This window comes from Scyliorhinus torazame, chromosome 10 (assembly GCF_047496885.1).
Source record: "Scyliorhinus torazame isolate Kashiwa2021f chromosome 10, sScyTor2.1, whole genome shotgun sequence".
Lineage (NCBI taxonomy): Eukaryota > Metazoa > Chordata > Chondrichthyes > Carcharhiniformes > Scyliorhinidae > Scyliorhinus > Scyliorhinus torazame.
In genome coordinates this window covers 56955669-56972807 of record NC_092716.1, presented here as the reverse complement: position 1 = coordinate 56972807, position 17139 = coordinate 56955669, and the positions used below count along the sequence as shown (strand labels likewise).

At 43.3% G+C, this 17139-nt stretch overlaps 1 protein-coding gene across 3 annotated transcripts in view; it reads left to right on the top strand.

Annotated features, from left to right (window-relative positions):
• The window catches only part of uri1 (URI1 prefoldin like chaperone), a 66037-nt gene that overhangs the window by 29036 nt on the left and 19862 nt on the right, over positions 1 to 17139 (top strand). For all 3 annotated transcript variants that reach the window (XM_072518146.1, XM_072518148.1, XM_072518147.1), the window contains exons 5-6: positions 11877 to 11959; positions 15510 to 15585. In XM_072518146.1, coding sequence (XP_072374247.1) covers positions 11877 to 11959; positions 15510 to 15585 — 159 coding nt within the window. The remainder of the gene's footprint in view (positions 1 to 11876; positions 11960 to 15509; positions 15586 to 17139) is intronic.

Here is a 17139-nt window from a genome sequence, read left to right as displayed (position 1 = left end):
TTTTTTTTTGTTTATAAATTTAGAGTACCCAATTAATTTTTTCCAATTAAGGGGCAATTTAGGATGGCGAATCACCTGCCCTGCACATCTTTGGGTTGTGGGGACGAAACCCACGCAAACATGGGGAGAATGTGCGAACTCCACACGGACAGTGACCAGAGCCGGGATCGAACCTGGGACCTCAGCGCTGTGAGGCAGTAGTGAATTATCTTTCCCAGATTGTTATATGCAGGGGAACTCTTGGGAGGGAAGTAAAACTGAGTTTGTAGTAGAAGTAATTGTGACCTATGGTGTTAAGTTAACAGCGCTCGCTTTTTAAATTCAATACAATAAAGTTTGTTTTTGTTTAAAGATGTGAAATCTGTCATATGGCATAGTTCCGTCTTTACTTGGGTGTGTGGATTTTGTTTTAAATGTGAACGATTCCTAACTGGCTCATAACATCTCATCCGTGATCAGTGCTAGGAGAGCCTTACGCTTTCTTCGCATGGTTTTGAGATGAGCTGTTAGTCAAGATATGCATGAAAATTTGAATTTTTTTAAAAAGCAGAAGCAAAGAGGAGCACTCAGAATTGCATGCACTGCCATCAAAATAATGCATTTTATGGCATAGAATTCCTCATCTTAATGCTAAGTGGCCTATTTGTATTGTGTTTCCCTTGATTCTAGACTTCCATGCCATGGGGAATATTCTTCTTGCATCTACTTAATTGAGATTTAGAATTTTGTATGCTTCAGTGAGGTCACCATTTATCCTCTTAAATGCTAGAGATTACGTCATTGTTCTCGGAGGACAATAGTGAACCTTTGTATACCATTCATTTGGTAAGGGAGACCAAAACTATACACACCACTTAAGGTGCAGTCTCACCAAGACTTTATCCAATTGTGATGAGACTTATTTACTCCTGTACTCTAATCCTCTTGCAATAAAGGGCAACATACCATTTGCCTTCCTAATTGCTTGCTGCACTTGTTGTATTCTGTGATGTATGGAAAGGAAGTCCCTTTGGACATCAACACTTTCCCAATCTTTCAGCATCTAAGAAGCACTCTACATTTCTGTTTTCCCTGAAGTGGACAACTCCACATTTTTCCTCATTATATTCCGCCTGCCATGTTCCTGTCCAAGTCTTCTCGAAACTTCTTTGCATCATCCTCACAACACACATTCCCACCTAGCTTTGTGTCGTCGTCAGACTTGGAAATGTTGCATTTGGTCCCCACATCCAACTCATTGATAGCTGGCACATGAGCACTGATTCGTGTGGTACGCCAGAGCAGAATTTTGATCCAGTGACAGTGAAGGAATGGCAATAAAGTTCCAGACAAGATGTGTGGTTTGATGGGGAGCTTGCAGATGTTGGTGTTCCCAGCCTTCTGCACTTGTCCTTCGAGGTGTTAGAGGTTGCAGGATTGTAAGGTGCTGCTAAAGCAGCCTTGGTGTCTTGCCACAGCACATCTTTTACATGGTAGATACTGCTGTCACTGCATCAGTGATGGAGGGACTGAATGTTTAAGTTAGTGGATGGTGTGCCAAACAATTTATTCTGGATGGTGCCGAGCTTCTTGAGTATTGTTGGAGCTGTACACATCCAGACAAATGGAGAGCATTCCATCACACTCCGGACTTGTGCCTTGTAGGTGGTGGACAGGCTTTTGGAGAATCAGGAGTTGCATTACTTGCTGAATTTCCTGCTTTTGTGGCCACCGTATTTATGTGGCTGACCAGTTCAATTTCTGGTCAATGGTAACCTCCAGTATATTGCTAGTGGGGGATTCAGTGATGGTAATGCCATTTAATGTTGAGAGATGGCAAGTAGCATTCATGCCACACATCAGCTCAAGCCTGAATACTGGCCTGGTCTTGCTGCATATCCACCGTGAACTGTTTCAGTATCTGAGGAGTCGTGAATGTACTGAACATTGTGTAATCATCAGCAAACTTGGTCTTATGATGGAGGGAAGGTCATTGATGCAGCAGAAACTGTTTGAAAATTTTAGCCTGCAAGTTGAAAAGGATTCAAACATGGGCTCCCTAAAGTCTTAGGGCAATGCACTTGATGGAGGTGATGCATTATACCAGCTAAAGTAAATGGTCTTGTCTTAGTTGTGTCATTAAACTATATGCAACTCTAACAATCTGTTTAACCCAGATATGCTATTTCTGATGTCCCTCTATAGAAAATAGTTCACTGAAGTAGTTTGACTGTTTCTATTTGATAATGGATTGTCTCTATTTTATCTCGTATAGTTAAATTTCTTCCATGAGGCATTGTTTGATAAGTGATGTAGAAAAGAGTTGTACTTCTCAAGCAGACTCTTACTCAAGAGTACTCTTCACAGATCTATTAACTAGCTATGGATTGTGGTGTCCATGTGCTCAATTAAGTCTCGGATTAAACCATCAAATTGCAAATGGTAATCATGCTACACAATGCCAGGTAATGACATTTCATGCTGAGGGAACCTAAGCACCTTCCAATGACATTCAATGGCAATATTATTGCTGAGTCTGCAAAAGCTCAACTGCACCAGCCACATAAATGCCATGACTGCAAAAGCAGGTCAGAGTATGGGTATTCTGCAACAAGTGGTTCACGACCTGATTCCACAAAGTTGTCTCACCCCATACAAGGCAAAAGTCAGTAGAGCAGTGAAATGTTATCCACTTAGCTGAATTGGTACAACTGCAACAACATGGAAGAATCTTGCTGCCATCCAGGACAAAACAGACCTTGATTGGCATCCACCCACCATCTATGCACTGGAAGCACAGTATTATCTACAGGATGCACTTCTGTGGCACTCCATGGCTGCTTCGGCCAGTGTCTCATACTACACCATCCATGACTTGAACATATGTTACTATTCCTTCATTTTTTGCTGGGTCAAAATTCTCGAATTCTTATTGAACAGCAAGGCTGATCCTTCATCAGTCGTTCATTAAGAAGGATCACCACCACCTCTCAAAGGCAACTAGGCATAAGCAGTCAGTGATGGCCTTGCTAGTGACCTGCAAATTATATTTTTTTAATGGAAGCAAGTGGATATCATAAAGTAATAAAATGTCTCGGATGTTGGCCTTTATCTTGCGGTGGGTGGGGTGGGTGGCCGGGTGTGTGTTGGAATTCAAAGATCAGTACTGAGTTTACCTCTCGACAGACAAATCAGGGAAGATACATTGGACTTGACAGGAAATATAGCACAGATTCCACCAGAATTGTACCTGAGCTTAAATGATTAAATTGAGGACAGATTGCATAAGCTTGGCTTGTGTTCTGCGTTTCGAAGGTTGTGGCATAATCTAATTGAGGTATTTAAAATGAAAGGATTTGATTAAATAGCTACAGATAAGCTGTTTTCTCTATGGGAGTTCTGAACAAGAGGCTCTAATTGAAATATTAGTGTGGGCCATGTAGGCATAGAGTAATAGTGGTCTACAGCACAGAAAAGGCCCTATGGCCCATTGCGTCTGCACCAGTCAAAAACAGCCAGCAGTATTCTAATCCCATTTTCCTAGACTTGGTCCATAGTCTTGGCATTGTAAGTGCACATATAAATACTTAAATATTATGAGGGTCTCTGCCTCCACCATCCTTTTTAGGCCATTCCAGACTCCCACCACCCTCTGGGAAAGTTCTTCCCCTCATCCCCTATGAACCACCTGCCCCATAACGTAGATCTATGCCACCTGGTCATTGATCCCTCCACCAAGAGGACCTGTTTTTACTCTATCTTTGCCCTTCAATTTTATACATGTCAATCATGTCCCTTCACCGTCTTCTCTGCTGCAAGGAAAGCAACCCCAGTCCACCCAGTTTCTCTTCATAGCTAAAACTCTCCAGCCAGGGCAACATCCTGGTAAATCTCCTCTGCACTCTTTCAAGTGCTATTTCATCCCTTCTATAAATGTAGATTCCAGAACTGCACACAATACTCCAGCTGTGGTCTAACCAACGTTTAATACGGTTCCAGCATAACCTTCCTGCTCTTAAACCTTTTGCCTCAGCTGATAAAGGCAAGTATTCCATATGCCTTAACCACCTCACCTGCACTGCTACCTTAAGGGACCTGTGTTCATGCACACCCAAGGTCCCTCTGATCCTCGATGCTTCCCACAGTCCTGCCGTTCATCATGTATCCCCTTGCCTTGTTCTGTCCAAGTCCTTCACCTCTCACTTTTCCAGATTGCATTCCATTTGCCACTGGTTAGCCTATCTACCTGTAATCTATGGCTATCCTCCGCGCTTTGTCACCCCACCAATTTTTGTATCATCTGCAAACTTGTTGATCAGCCCTACTACATTCATGTCTAAATTATTTTAATAAATCACAAACCGCAAAGGCCCCAACATTGATCCCTGCAGGATCCCACTGGACACAGGCTTCCAGTCAGAAAAACACCCCTCAATCATCACCGCCTGCTTCCTGCCACTCAGCTAATTCTGTATCCAATTAGCCAAATTTCCTTGGATCCCATGGGCTCTTACCATTGCTGTCAGTCTCCCATGTGGGATCTTCTCAAAATCCTTGCTGAAGTCGACAAGTTGACTACATCAAATCCATTGCCCTCTACATACCTGATCACCTCTTCGAAAAATTCCAACAAATTAGTCAGACATGACCTGCCTTTAAGAAAACCATGCTGACGACTGTTCTTGATTAATCCCTGCCTCTCCAAATGTAGATTAATTCTGTTTCTCAGAATTGCTTCCAATAGTTTCCCCACCGCTGAGGCTAGATTGACTGTCTTGTAGTTTCCTGGCTTCCTCCCGGTATCACATTGGCTATCCTCCAGTCCACCGGCACCTCTCCTGTGGCTAGAGAGGAATTCGAAATTATTGCCAGTGCCCTTGCTATTTCCTCCCTCGCCTCACTAAACAGCCTGGGATACATTTCATCTGGTCCTGGAGATTTGTCTACTTTAAGCCTACCAGACCACTCGGAACCACCTCTGTTAATTTAATTTTCTCACAGTCCTGATTTCTATGTCCACATCATACCTCAGTGAACACCGACACAAAGTATTAAATTAGAACCCTACCTACATCCTCTGGCTCCACTCCCCACACACATTACCAGTGTGGTCCTTAATGGGCCATACTCTTTCCCTAGTTATCCTTTTACCTTTCGTATACTTGTAAAACAGCTTAGGATTTTCCTTTATTTTACCTGTCAGAATCCTTTCGTGTCCCCTTTTGTTCTCCTGATGTCCTTTTTAAGTTCCCTCTTGCACATTCAATGCACCCCCAGGGCTTCTGCTGTTTTGAGCCCTCTATCTGCCTGATGTATCTGCTTTGTTAATATATTTATGTGTCGCCGCACTATATATTAATCGACAGAACTTGAGACTCAGTTTCTTGGGTGAAATAAAGTATAGCTTTATTTGTGTCAGTTTTGAAGTGTACTGATCAAGTCAAATTTTATGCGAGTACATAATTTAGAAAGTTTGTTCGTAAATACAGATGATTGAGTTGAATTCAAAATACAATTCAGTTCGTGGTAATTTCTTCAGATCAAAATGCACAATACAAAAATGAAAAGAAAGGAAATAACAGTTTGCAGAGCAAAGTAAAAGAATAGGTTTCAAAGGTTAGGTTAAAGATGATTTTGGAGAGAAGAAAGAAGGTTCTGTCCCCTTTCTGGCTATGATTGGGTTTAAGTAATTATAATTCATCTAATTCGACGGAAGTGTCTGTCTTATCAAATGTCTGTCTATCCGGTTCTAAGAGATAATGTGGCATCAGAGAATTTCTGTATGTTTCCAAAACATGGTGTGATCAAAACACCTGTTTCCCACCATGTTTTCTAGGACTGGGATCTTTGTCCAGTAATAACAATTGAGTTTATTCTGCAGCGTGACCTTGCAGTGTATAGTCAGCAGTGTATAGTCAGTTTTCAAACTTGATTTCCTTATCTGATCCTTTCCCATGCTCTCAGCATTTTTTTTCTGTCACGGTTAATATATGACTTTTAATAGTATAATGTCACTAAATCATTTCTTCCTTTAAACTTTATTACCTATAAGAAAGTAGATTTCTATCACTGCCATAAGGTTCCCTTTTTCTCCTTATCGAATGCTTTATATCCCTCAATATCCAGGATTCACTGGATTTGTGGTCCCACCCTTTTTCTTTATTGGAACATGTTGGCCCTGTATTTTCCCTATTTCCATAAGACCATAAGATATAGGAATAGTATTAGGCCACTAGGCCCATCGAGTCGGCTTTGTCATTCTGTTGATAGGTTTCTCATCCCCATTCTCCTGCCTTCTCCCGTAACCCTGATCCCTTTATTAATCAAGAGCCTATCTAACTCTTAAGACGTTCAGTGACTTGGTCTCCACAGCCTTCTATGGCAATGAATTCCACAGATTCACCACCCTCTGGTTGAAGAAATTCCTCCTCATCTCTGTTTTTAAAAATCGCCACTTTAGCCTGAGGCTGTGCCTTTGGGTTCTAGTCTCTCGTGCTAATGGAAACATCTTTTCCACGACCATTCTATCTAGGCCTCACCATATTCTGTAAGTTTCAATTAGATCCCCCCTCATCCTTCTAAACTCCATTGAGTACAGACCCAGAGTCCTCAACTCCTCCTCATATAACAAGCCCTTCATTGCTGGGACTGTTCTTGTGAACCTCCTCTGGACCCCCTCCAAGGCTAGCAGATCATTCCTTCGTTATAGGGCCTAAAACTGCTCTCAATGTTCCAAATGGGGTCTGACCAGAGCCGTATACTGCCCCGTGTGTACATCCCTACCCTTGTATTCTGGCTCTCACGAAATGAATACTAACATTACATTTGCCTTTTTAAAAAAAATGTATTTTATTCCAAACATATTCAAAAGTACAAAAACTTGCATCAAAAATATTATCAGCACCTCCACCCCCCCCCCCGTGACGAGCATTTCCTCAAACATTGCCATGAATAATCCCCACCGTGTCTCAAAGCCCTCCGCTGATCCCGTCAGCTCGAACGTAATCTTTTCCAGCCGGAGGAAATCATACAGCTCCCCCAGCCAGGCCGATCGTCAATCTAACAGTATCCTTCGCTGATCAATAAGAGAGGCGAAGGCCACAACATCGGCTCCTCTCCGTCAGCTCCCACATTTCCGATACTCCAAAAATCACCACCATTGGGTCTGGCTCGACCTCCACCTCCACAATCTTCGATAGCATCCCAAATACCCCCTCCCAGTATCTCTCCCAACTTCTCTCAGCCCCAGAACATTTGTTGGTCCTTGTCCACACTCCTTACACTTGTCTGCCAGCCCTTGGAAGAACTCATCCTCGCCCTAGTCCTATGCACCATCTTAAATTGAATCAAACTCATCCTCACACACAAGGCCAAATTTACCCTACGCAGCGCCTCACTCCACACTCTGCATCCTCTCTCTCTCTCTCTCTCTCTCTCTCTCTCTTCTCTTTCCCCCCCACACACCCCCAGCTCCTCCTCCAACTTATTCTTGATCCTCCCCACCCATGCCATGCTCCCCCAGCCAACCATATATCTCACCAATCCTGCCCTCCTCCACGTCTGGGAGCAGCAGCCGCTCTAGCAGTGTATACTCAGGCAGCTTGGAAAACCCCCTCCATTCTTCCCGTGCAAAGTCCCTCATTTTGGATATACCTGAACTCGCTTCCCTTTGGCAACTCCACCCTCTCACAGTTCTTCCAGATCTGCAAACCTCTCCTCCAGGTACAAATCCCTCGCCCCAGCATGGTGGCGCGATGGTTAGCACTGCTACCTCACGGCACCGAGATCCTATGTTCGATCCCGGCTCAGGGTTACTGTCCGTGTGGAGTTTGTACATTCTCCCTGTGTTTGCCTGGGTTTCACCCCCACAGCCCAAAGATGTGCAGGCGAGCTGGATTGGCCACGCTAAATTGCCCCTAATTGAAAAAATTAATTGGATACTCTAAATGATTTTTTTTTTAAATCCCTCGCCCTCACCAGCCCCACCTCCCTTGACTTCCTATACATGCCTTCCGTCGTCTCCGGCGTAAACCCATGGTTCCCACCCAACGGTGTCAGTGCTGACAACCCCTCCATCCTGAAGTGTTTCCTCATCTGGTTCCACACCTTAATCGTGGACTGCACCACTGGGCCCAATGTTACATTTGCCTTCCTAACAGTCAACTGAACTTGCACGTTAAACCTAAGAGAATCCTGAACCAAGTCTCCTAAATCCCTTTGTGTTTCAGATGTCTGAAGCCTTTGCCCATTTAGAAAATAGTCTGTATTCCTCCTACCAAAGTGCATAACGTCACACTTTTCCACATTGTATTCCGTCTGCCACTTCTGTGCCCACTCTCCTGGCCTGTCCAAGTCGTTCTGCAGCCTTCCTGCTTCCTTAATGCTACCTGTCCCTCTGCATAGCCTTGTATCATCTGCAGACCTAGCAACAATGCGCTCAGTTCCTTCTTCCAGATTGATAATATATATCGTGCATAGTTGTAGTCCCAACACTGACCCCTGCTGAACACCACTGGTCACAGGCTTGTCCCCACTCTCTGCCTTCTGCCAGTCACCAATCCTCTATCCATGTCAGTATCTTGCCCCGAACACTATGGGTTCTTATTTCGCAGCCTCTTGTGCTTCACCTTGTCAAAGACCTTTTGGAAATCCAAATAAATCCTGTTCACTAGCTCTCCTTTGTCTACTTTCCTCACTGCCTTAAAGAATTCTAACAGATTTGTCAGGCATGACTTCCCCTTGATGAAGCCCTATTTTACCATGCACTTCCAAGTACTCTGCAATCCCAGCCTTGGTAATGGACTCTTTAAAACCTTACCAATGATCGAAGTCAGGCTAACCAGCCTGTAATTTCCCGGCTTCTGCCTCCCTTCTTGAACAGGGGTGTTACATTAGCCATTTTACTTTCCTCCTTGAATGGGTTACAGTATTCTGTCACAGATTTATCAAAAGGTGAATGCTCCCAGTCCACTCTGGTCAAATCATGACTGATCTTATTAAAATCTTCCTTCCCCCAGTTTAGAACTTCGATTTCAGGCCCATCCTTGTCCTTTTCCATAAATGTCTTGAATCGAACAGAGTTATAATTGCTGTCTGCAGAATGCTCCCCCGCTGATACTTCAACCACTTTCCTGGCTTCGTTAACTAAAATTAAATCCAGGTCTGCCCCCTCAAAATCTTTCACACTATCACTACCCCAGGTAATGTTGAGGAAATTGAAATCTCCCACTATCACAATCCTATTACTTTTACACTTCTCTGAAATTTGCCTACATATCTGCTTTTCTGTTTCTCATGGACTGTTGAGCCTGTCAAACTTTCCCAGCAATGTGATTGCCCCTCTTTGCTTTTAAGTTCTATCCATAAGACTTAATTTGAAGAGCCTTCTTACTGCCGTAATTCATTACCTGATTAAAAATTGCGACACTCCCTCTTACCTCCTTCCCTGTCTCACTTGAAGATGCTGGAATATTGAGCTGCTAACCCTACACCCCCCCCCCCCCCCCCCCAAAAAAAAACCATGACTGTGACAGCAATTACATCATACCCCTATGATTTAATTTATGCCTGCAACTCATCTGCCTTCTTCACCAGACTCCTTGCATTAAAATAAATACCATCTAATCTTGCCCAATTCCCTATAACTGGCCTATAACTTTGATTCCTTCGTAACTCACTTGCTGTCTCTTCTAATTTTGGCTGTGCATCTCCCCCTGTTGAACCTTCTCTCAGGATCCCACTTCCCTGCCAGGTTAGTTTAAACCCTCCCCAATAACGCTAACAAACACCTTACAAAGATGCTGGTCCCATTTCGGTTCAGGTGCAACCTGCCCGCCTTGTACAGGCACCACTGTTCCCAAAAACAGCCCCATATCCCAGAAATCTAAAGCTCTCCCTCCTGCACCATCTTTTCAGCCACACATTTATCTGAGCTAATCCCCTATTTCTATTCACAGTAACACATGGCACTGGAGATAATCCAGAGTTTACTAGTTCCTGTTTTTAAATCTATTTCCTAGCTCCCTAAATTCTGTTTGTAGGAACTCCTCCTTTTTTCTGTCTATATCGTTGGTACCAATGTGTACCACGATATCTGACTCTCCTCCGCCTTCAGTGTGCCCTGGAGTTGGCTGCCATTGTTTTCCACTGTGCAGTCATCTCCCCCAACAGTATCCAAAACAGTACACAAAAGGGAAATGGTCACGGGACTATTGCGCTACCTGCCTTCCTGCATGGTGGTCACCCATACCCTTTCTGCCTGTCCAATCTTCTGTCTGTGAGGACATGTTCCCAAAAAATCAGGAAGCACTTTTTCACAAAAGGTAGTGTAAATCTAAAACTTGTTCTCAAAAGCAGTAGATGTTGGGTCATTTGAAACTTGTAAGTCTTAAATTCATAGATTTATGTCAGTCAAATGTTTTCAAGGAACTCTGAAGAGAGGTAGGTACATTGAGTTGAGTAACATAGCAGTCATGATGTAATTGCCTGTTAGAAGAGGTTTGAGAGACTGAATGAGACCACTCCTGTTCCTATTACTCACCAATACCCTGATAAAATAATGCTAATAAAGCAGGGTTTTTTCCTCATAAAAGGTGGTCAACTGTTGCTGTACTTCAACTTATTTGGTAAATAATGAGATGAGACCATTTTTAGAGGATAGAATAGAAAAGCAGTGCAGCTACGTTGAACTTGTATAGAACCTTGTTTAGACTGCAGAGTGCTGTGATCAGTTCCGGTCTCCATATAGAAATGACAGAGGAGAAGGTGAAAAAAAGATTTACAAGAATTACGGCACGGCACAGTGTTTGCACTCTGCTGCCTTCCAGCTCCAGGGACCCGGGTTCAATTCCACCCTTTTGGTTAACTGTCTATGGAGTTTGCCCGCGTCTGCACGGGTTTCCGCCAGGTGCTCCGTTTCCTCCCACTGTCCATAGACGTGCAGTTTAAGTGTCCAGTGATGTACAGGTTAGGTGGTGTTACAGCGATAGGGTGGGGGCCTAGGTAGGTGCTCTTTTAGAGGGCCGGTGCAGACTTGATGGGCCGAATGACCTTCTGCACTGTCGGGATTCTATAATTGAATTATATAACTGAGAAATTATACTTATCAGGAAAGATAGAACCTGCTGGGACTTGGGTGATCTGTTTTTAGAATTATCAAGGTTTGGTAGGGCAGGGTGTAGTCGGTGTTTCCATTTGTTGAGAGACCAAACTAGGGGAAATAAATATAAGAGTCACTAAATCCAATAAAGAATTTTTGTAAAGTAAATGCCTTTTTAAAGTCGGTAATTAGAATGTGGTACCTGCTTTAGCACTGGATGATCTTCACAAAGTTATGAACAGTTTTGAATCCAGGGCTGAATTCACTGAAATGGAGAAACCGGTATGCAATGTTTTTGCTATTTTTTTTGTTGGTCCAGTTAACCACAAATATATTGTTGATCCTGTCCACAAGGATATATACTGCACTGTAAGATGCTCTAAATAAACAGTGTTGTAGCCAAATCCACAACATGAAAGTAAAGAAGTAGAGGTAAATTGCATAGATGCATTTAAATTGAAGCTAAATGAACACGAGAGAAATCAAAAGACTATAGCGATAAGAGTTTAAAAAAAGGAGAGGTAATAGGAGGCTCTTGTGATGTGTGAAGACTTGCTTGAACCAGTTGGGCCAAGTGGCCTGTTTTCTGGGTACTTTCTGTGCAATTTTATGTAATTAGCAAGTGGTGCACCTACAAACCTTGGAGTTACTGACTTTGTAACATGCTGACCGTAAAACCGTAGTACCATTTCGTGAATTATCTTTTTTGTGAACTACTCTGTGCACCTTATCTTCTAAAGCCTACTATAGGTCATTTTAATCACTTATAAAACACTAAATCCATCATTTTAATTTTCAGATGTACAGAAAACACTGGATGATCTTCACAAAGTTATGAACAGTTTTGAATCTAAGGTTCAGTTCGCTGAAATGGAGAAACCGGTATGCAATGTTTTTGCTATTTTTTATTTGGTCCAATTAACCACAAATATATTGTTGATCCTGTCTGCAAGGATATGTACTGCACTGTAAGATGCTATAAATAAACAGTGTTGTGGCCAGATCCGCAACATGAAAGTACATTACAGCTAGTGTTATAAGATCAAGGTGACGAATATATTTGTGTGTTAATTGATGTGAAATTCTGGCCTGGGAAACCTGTGCAAGTACACCTAAACTTGAAGTGTATTCAGTACAATATTTAGGCATCTAATATAGCAATAAAGATTTGCAATGATTCATTTTCAAATCCAAAATAAATGTCATTTTCAATTGGTGGCTAATTGTACAGTGGCTTGGACCCAGCAGTAGAATCCTTATCTGACCTCCTCGGTGGGTGTAAAAGTTTAAAACCATGAAGGGAATTGATGTATGTGGAAATACTTTTTATGCACAACACTTGGCTTGGATTATGTTGAGGAATGATTCGTGGAATTTATGGAATAGTGATGCTGAATGTGAATATCTTTATATAAAAAAAAAAGAATAGATCTTGACTCAAAAAAAAAGTACAGAGGTACAGATTTGAGGCTGAGACCTGGGATTGCTCAAATCTAAATTGAGATTAACAAGGTGGGTATACTGACCTTGTTATGGTTAAATTAAAAAAATATTCTACCGAGTCCTTTGTGGGAAGGCGTACAGAAATAAAATCACTTGAAGGAAGACTGTAGAAGTGTATTGTCTACTTATTATTTGAAATATTAAATTTCTGCTGATACATTATTCAGTGTGAAAGAGAGCCAAATGTGTAAATCTCTCCGCACACACCAGCTCCATTAGTAAGTCCTTAACTATGCCTTCTCATGGTGACAAATGGAAACTGGGTCCCGTACGGATCTATGCTAAAGCTTCAGCGAACTGAGGAAATTTGGCTCCGCCAGACATTGTGTGCACACCTACTGCCAGGTGGACGTGCCCTAGCACTCGTGAACTAACAACCCAGCTATGGGCGAGTATCTCCATTGCTTTGTGGATCTCTTGGGAGTGTTGAAGACTCAAAGAAGTAAACCCTGATTTAATAAAATAAATCTGGAGTGGATCCCTCACAAGGACCACTATCTGAATGTCATCTTCTGGCATCTCCTGCAACCAAATGGGTGCCAAAAGTAGTGCTCTGCATTCCTTTGACCTCAACTGGGGAGGTCAGGAGGGGGGGATCCTGAACTTTGGGCAGGCCCGGGCATCTGTAAATTTTGCCCAGGCTGCACGGCCCACTGGTCAGCCACTACCCACCTTCAGTCGGGCAGCCCCTGTCTAGTCCACCTGCTTCAGGAGTCAAAGTTTAGAACCTCTACTCGACAAGTAGGCAGAATCAGTCACACGAGATAAACACAAAGAGATTGGCAAGGTGAAATGTCAGGGTCATAGGCACAGGGCTGTCAGGTGACTTGCAGCTGATCGATAATTCCTACAAGGCAGCTGTGAGCAACATGGAACCCAATAGGCTGAAAAATTATAGCTTCCCTACAAGAGGCCAGGCTCATCAAGAGCAACTCATTGAAAGAAGAATGTTGTTCATTCATTTCAAAGGGGAAGATTTCAAAGGAAATGCATAAACGAAGTATAGGCTGTGCTATAATGAACTTTCTACTCTATATAACACCCTCTGTCCAACCTACAAATGGTTCAGGATGTGTTCCTATTTTGACTCTTCCCTCCATTGGCGCCTCAGCTCAAATGAGTACTTAACCTCCATGAGTACCTGTGCTCCAACACTGTGCTCCACTGGAGACGTGAAGGATCAGTTCAGTGAACAAAGACGAATACGGTGCCCTCCAAGCCTGTACCAGTCATATACCAACCTTTGCCAAAACCCTTATCACACCCTTGTATCTCTCTCTACCCATCCTATCCATGTATTTGTCATGATCCTTTTTGAACGCTGTTAATGTATCTGCTTCCACAACCTCCCCTGGCAACGCGTTCCAGGCACACACCACCCTCTGTGTTATAAAAAAAAAAAAAAACCTGCCTCGCACATCTAAGTTTTTGACACTTGGCAGCTTCGCTTAGTCAGAACATCTTCACTGTTGGGCGATCTCAGCACGAGTGGGCGCAAGTGACCATGAAACATGGCCCACCTGCCTCCGACGTCATGGCCTGCGAAAGGTAGCAGAACAGACGGAGACTACTTGAGATTTGCAGCTACCACAAGCATTGTGTAACTAACATTTTTAAGAACAAACCATGCCACGGTGTCCTGGAGACATCCATGATCAGGACATTGGCATCAGCTGGATCTGATGATTACCAGACAGACAGCTCTGCTACTCGATTGAACAGGCACTCAACTGCAATCCCACACATCACAGGCAAGATGGCGCATGCTTGGAGACATCTTCTGTAATTTTGCACACTCAACATAAGGAAACCAAGAGTGAAAATATGCTGACACCCGGTTCGAGGCTAACACCTGTGATTGCACCTGTCATTGAAGCCAAGATTAAAGTGTGCCAAGTCCTTATCAAAGAGTTGCTCAATGCAAATGGACAGACCTCATGCCTGTAAATTGTTTGGTTTGCTTATTCACATCGGAAAGGCAAATGTCGTCCTGCTATCTATCAGCATTGACACTGACCCTGAAGGTTTTTAGCTTCACCTATCGAGGCGCCACAATCATCAGCAATCAAAGACTTGACGCTAAAATCCACACCTGCATTGTAAAAGCTGCAGCTATTATGTCCAAGCTGAGGAAGTGTGTGTGGATAACAATCTGACCCCTCTACCCTGGCGAAATGTGGACAGCATATGCTAGATGGGAAAGGGGGAAATAGTTTCCAATTTCAATGTCTCAGATGTATTCTCTACATCTTTTGGCAAGGCAAGTTTACCAACTCTGACGCCCTGCAGGCTAATTCAGTTTGCACATACATAGTTAAGCCAGCAACGTCTATGTTGGCTCGGCCATGTTTGTCGGATGGAAGACCACCTATATGTTGAATTGGTCAGTGGGTCACAATCACCTGAATATCCATACCCCCACCACAAGGATGCCTGTCAATGAGACATGAAGATGGTGGATGTTGACACTGGGAGCCAGCCTCTGATGGCAGTGACTTCAGAAGGCTGAGAGGGTGTTGGAAAGATGAGTTGAAACCAAAAGCTTAGTTGGCCAACAAGAGGGGCCTAGAAAAACCAGGCCAGTGAATTGTGCAACTTCTCGGCCCATTGTCTTCCTTTGCAGAAAATACTGCAGAGACTTCCATGCCTGAAAGGGGCCCCTGAGCCATACTGGGAGATGTTTAATAAAGTTGACGACCAAAACACAACAAACCATTGACTCATGAGTTGAAAAACTGCCGCATAAAAGAAGGTAGTTGAGAATATCTTGCTTTTGAGCTGTTGCTGCCAACATACAGTGCTAGAACTACTGAAGAGGAATGTATAAATGGGCCACAATTAATCTTTTGTATAATTCTAATTTAGTTTCCTAAAATGAGCACACCAATCAAATTGAACTTTTTTATATACTGCATTCTTTTCTAATTAGGGTAAGGAAGGTATTATAGAAATACTGGAGGAAATTCAGAATGAAGACCTAGAAATTAAAGATTTAAAGTCTGAAGGTACTTAATTATTTCTGCCATTTACTTTTCATGATGAATTAAAGCTCATAAATAACTAGGGCTCCAAATGTGCTAGAGGTGAGGGAGAGAGAAGCATTTTATCCTCATGTTTGTACTTTGTGCTGGCCGTTTTTTTTACTGGTGCAACTCCAACTTTCATTTTACTAATCTTAACTACCACTCCCCCTTTCAATTAAGAATACCTGATTAAAATTTCCGATTACAGCTTACACCCTTTCATTTTTAATGTGTACATAGTGCTGCATAAAAGTTTTGCACACTTACCATTGGAATAGTTCCTGTGTATTGGATAGTTCAACAATATATTTTCATCGTCTGTTGATGCATTCATTTAAAAAAAAATATATATATATTTTTATTCAACCTTTTTCCATTTTATACATAAAACAAAACCAAGCTAAGAATCCCCCAATCCCACCTACCAGCCCCAATAAGCTAACCCCACCCTTCCCAAACACCTAACCCCTCAGCCTTTTCCCCTCACCCCGCCCCCCAACTCTTCCTCTCTCTCTCTCTCTCTCTCCCTCTCTCTCCTCCCCCACCCCCCAACTCTTCCTCTCTCTCTCACTTCTCTCTCTCCCCCTCCAAATCTTCGTAAAACCCCCAGTTGCTCCCCTCATGGTGCACTTGACTATCTCGAGGTATAGGAACGCCATCAGATCTCCAAGTCATGTTTGAGGCACTGGATGGAGCAGCTTAGCTCCACCCTATCAGCACTCTCCTCCGGGTAATCAGTGAGACTAAGACCAAGAAGTTGGCCCCCGCGCCAGTCTGCAGCTCCGGCGAGCCGACACCAAATATGGCCACTGAGGGACAGGGCCTCAGTTCAATTTTCAGAATCGCCGACATGGTGCAAAAGCAGGAGACCCAGAAGCCCACAAGCTTGGGACACAACCAAAATGCATGCACATTGTTGGCCAGCCCCTGCAGAGTGCTCGCACTTATCCTCCACCCCACTGCAAAGAACAGACTCATCCTGGACTTACTTAGGTGATCCCTATGCACTACTTTGCGTATTAGGCCAAGCCTCGCACATGAGGATGTACAGTCCACCCTCGCCATGCCTCACTCCACACCACCTCATCCAAAATAGGCCCCAACTCCTCATCTCACTTGGCCTTAACCCCCTCCATAGATACTGAGCCCTCCGACATAATCCGTCCATAGATACGGGAAATGCTCCCTCCAACCATGCGAATGAAAGAACCCCCTCCATTAATGAGGTTGGCAGCACTTTGGGGAATGTCCGAAAGATCTGTTACACAAAATTGCAAATTTGAATGTATCTGAGTTAGATGGCGAGAACCAAATTTCTCCGACAGTTCCTCTAAACTAGAAAACCACCCCTCCATGAACAGATCCCACATTCTTTGCAACCCCGTCCCCTCCTCCCCAAATGTAGCATCCAACCTCACTGGCTCAAACATACGATTCGCACAAATCTGAGACAGCTTCAATAGCACCCCCCAATTTAAAATTTTTAAATGCTGTCTAATTGTCTCCATATCTTCAAGGTTGAGACAACACCCGCCC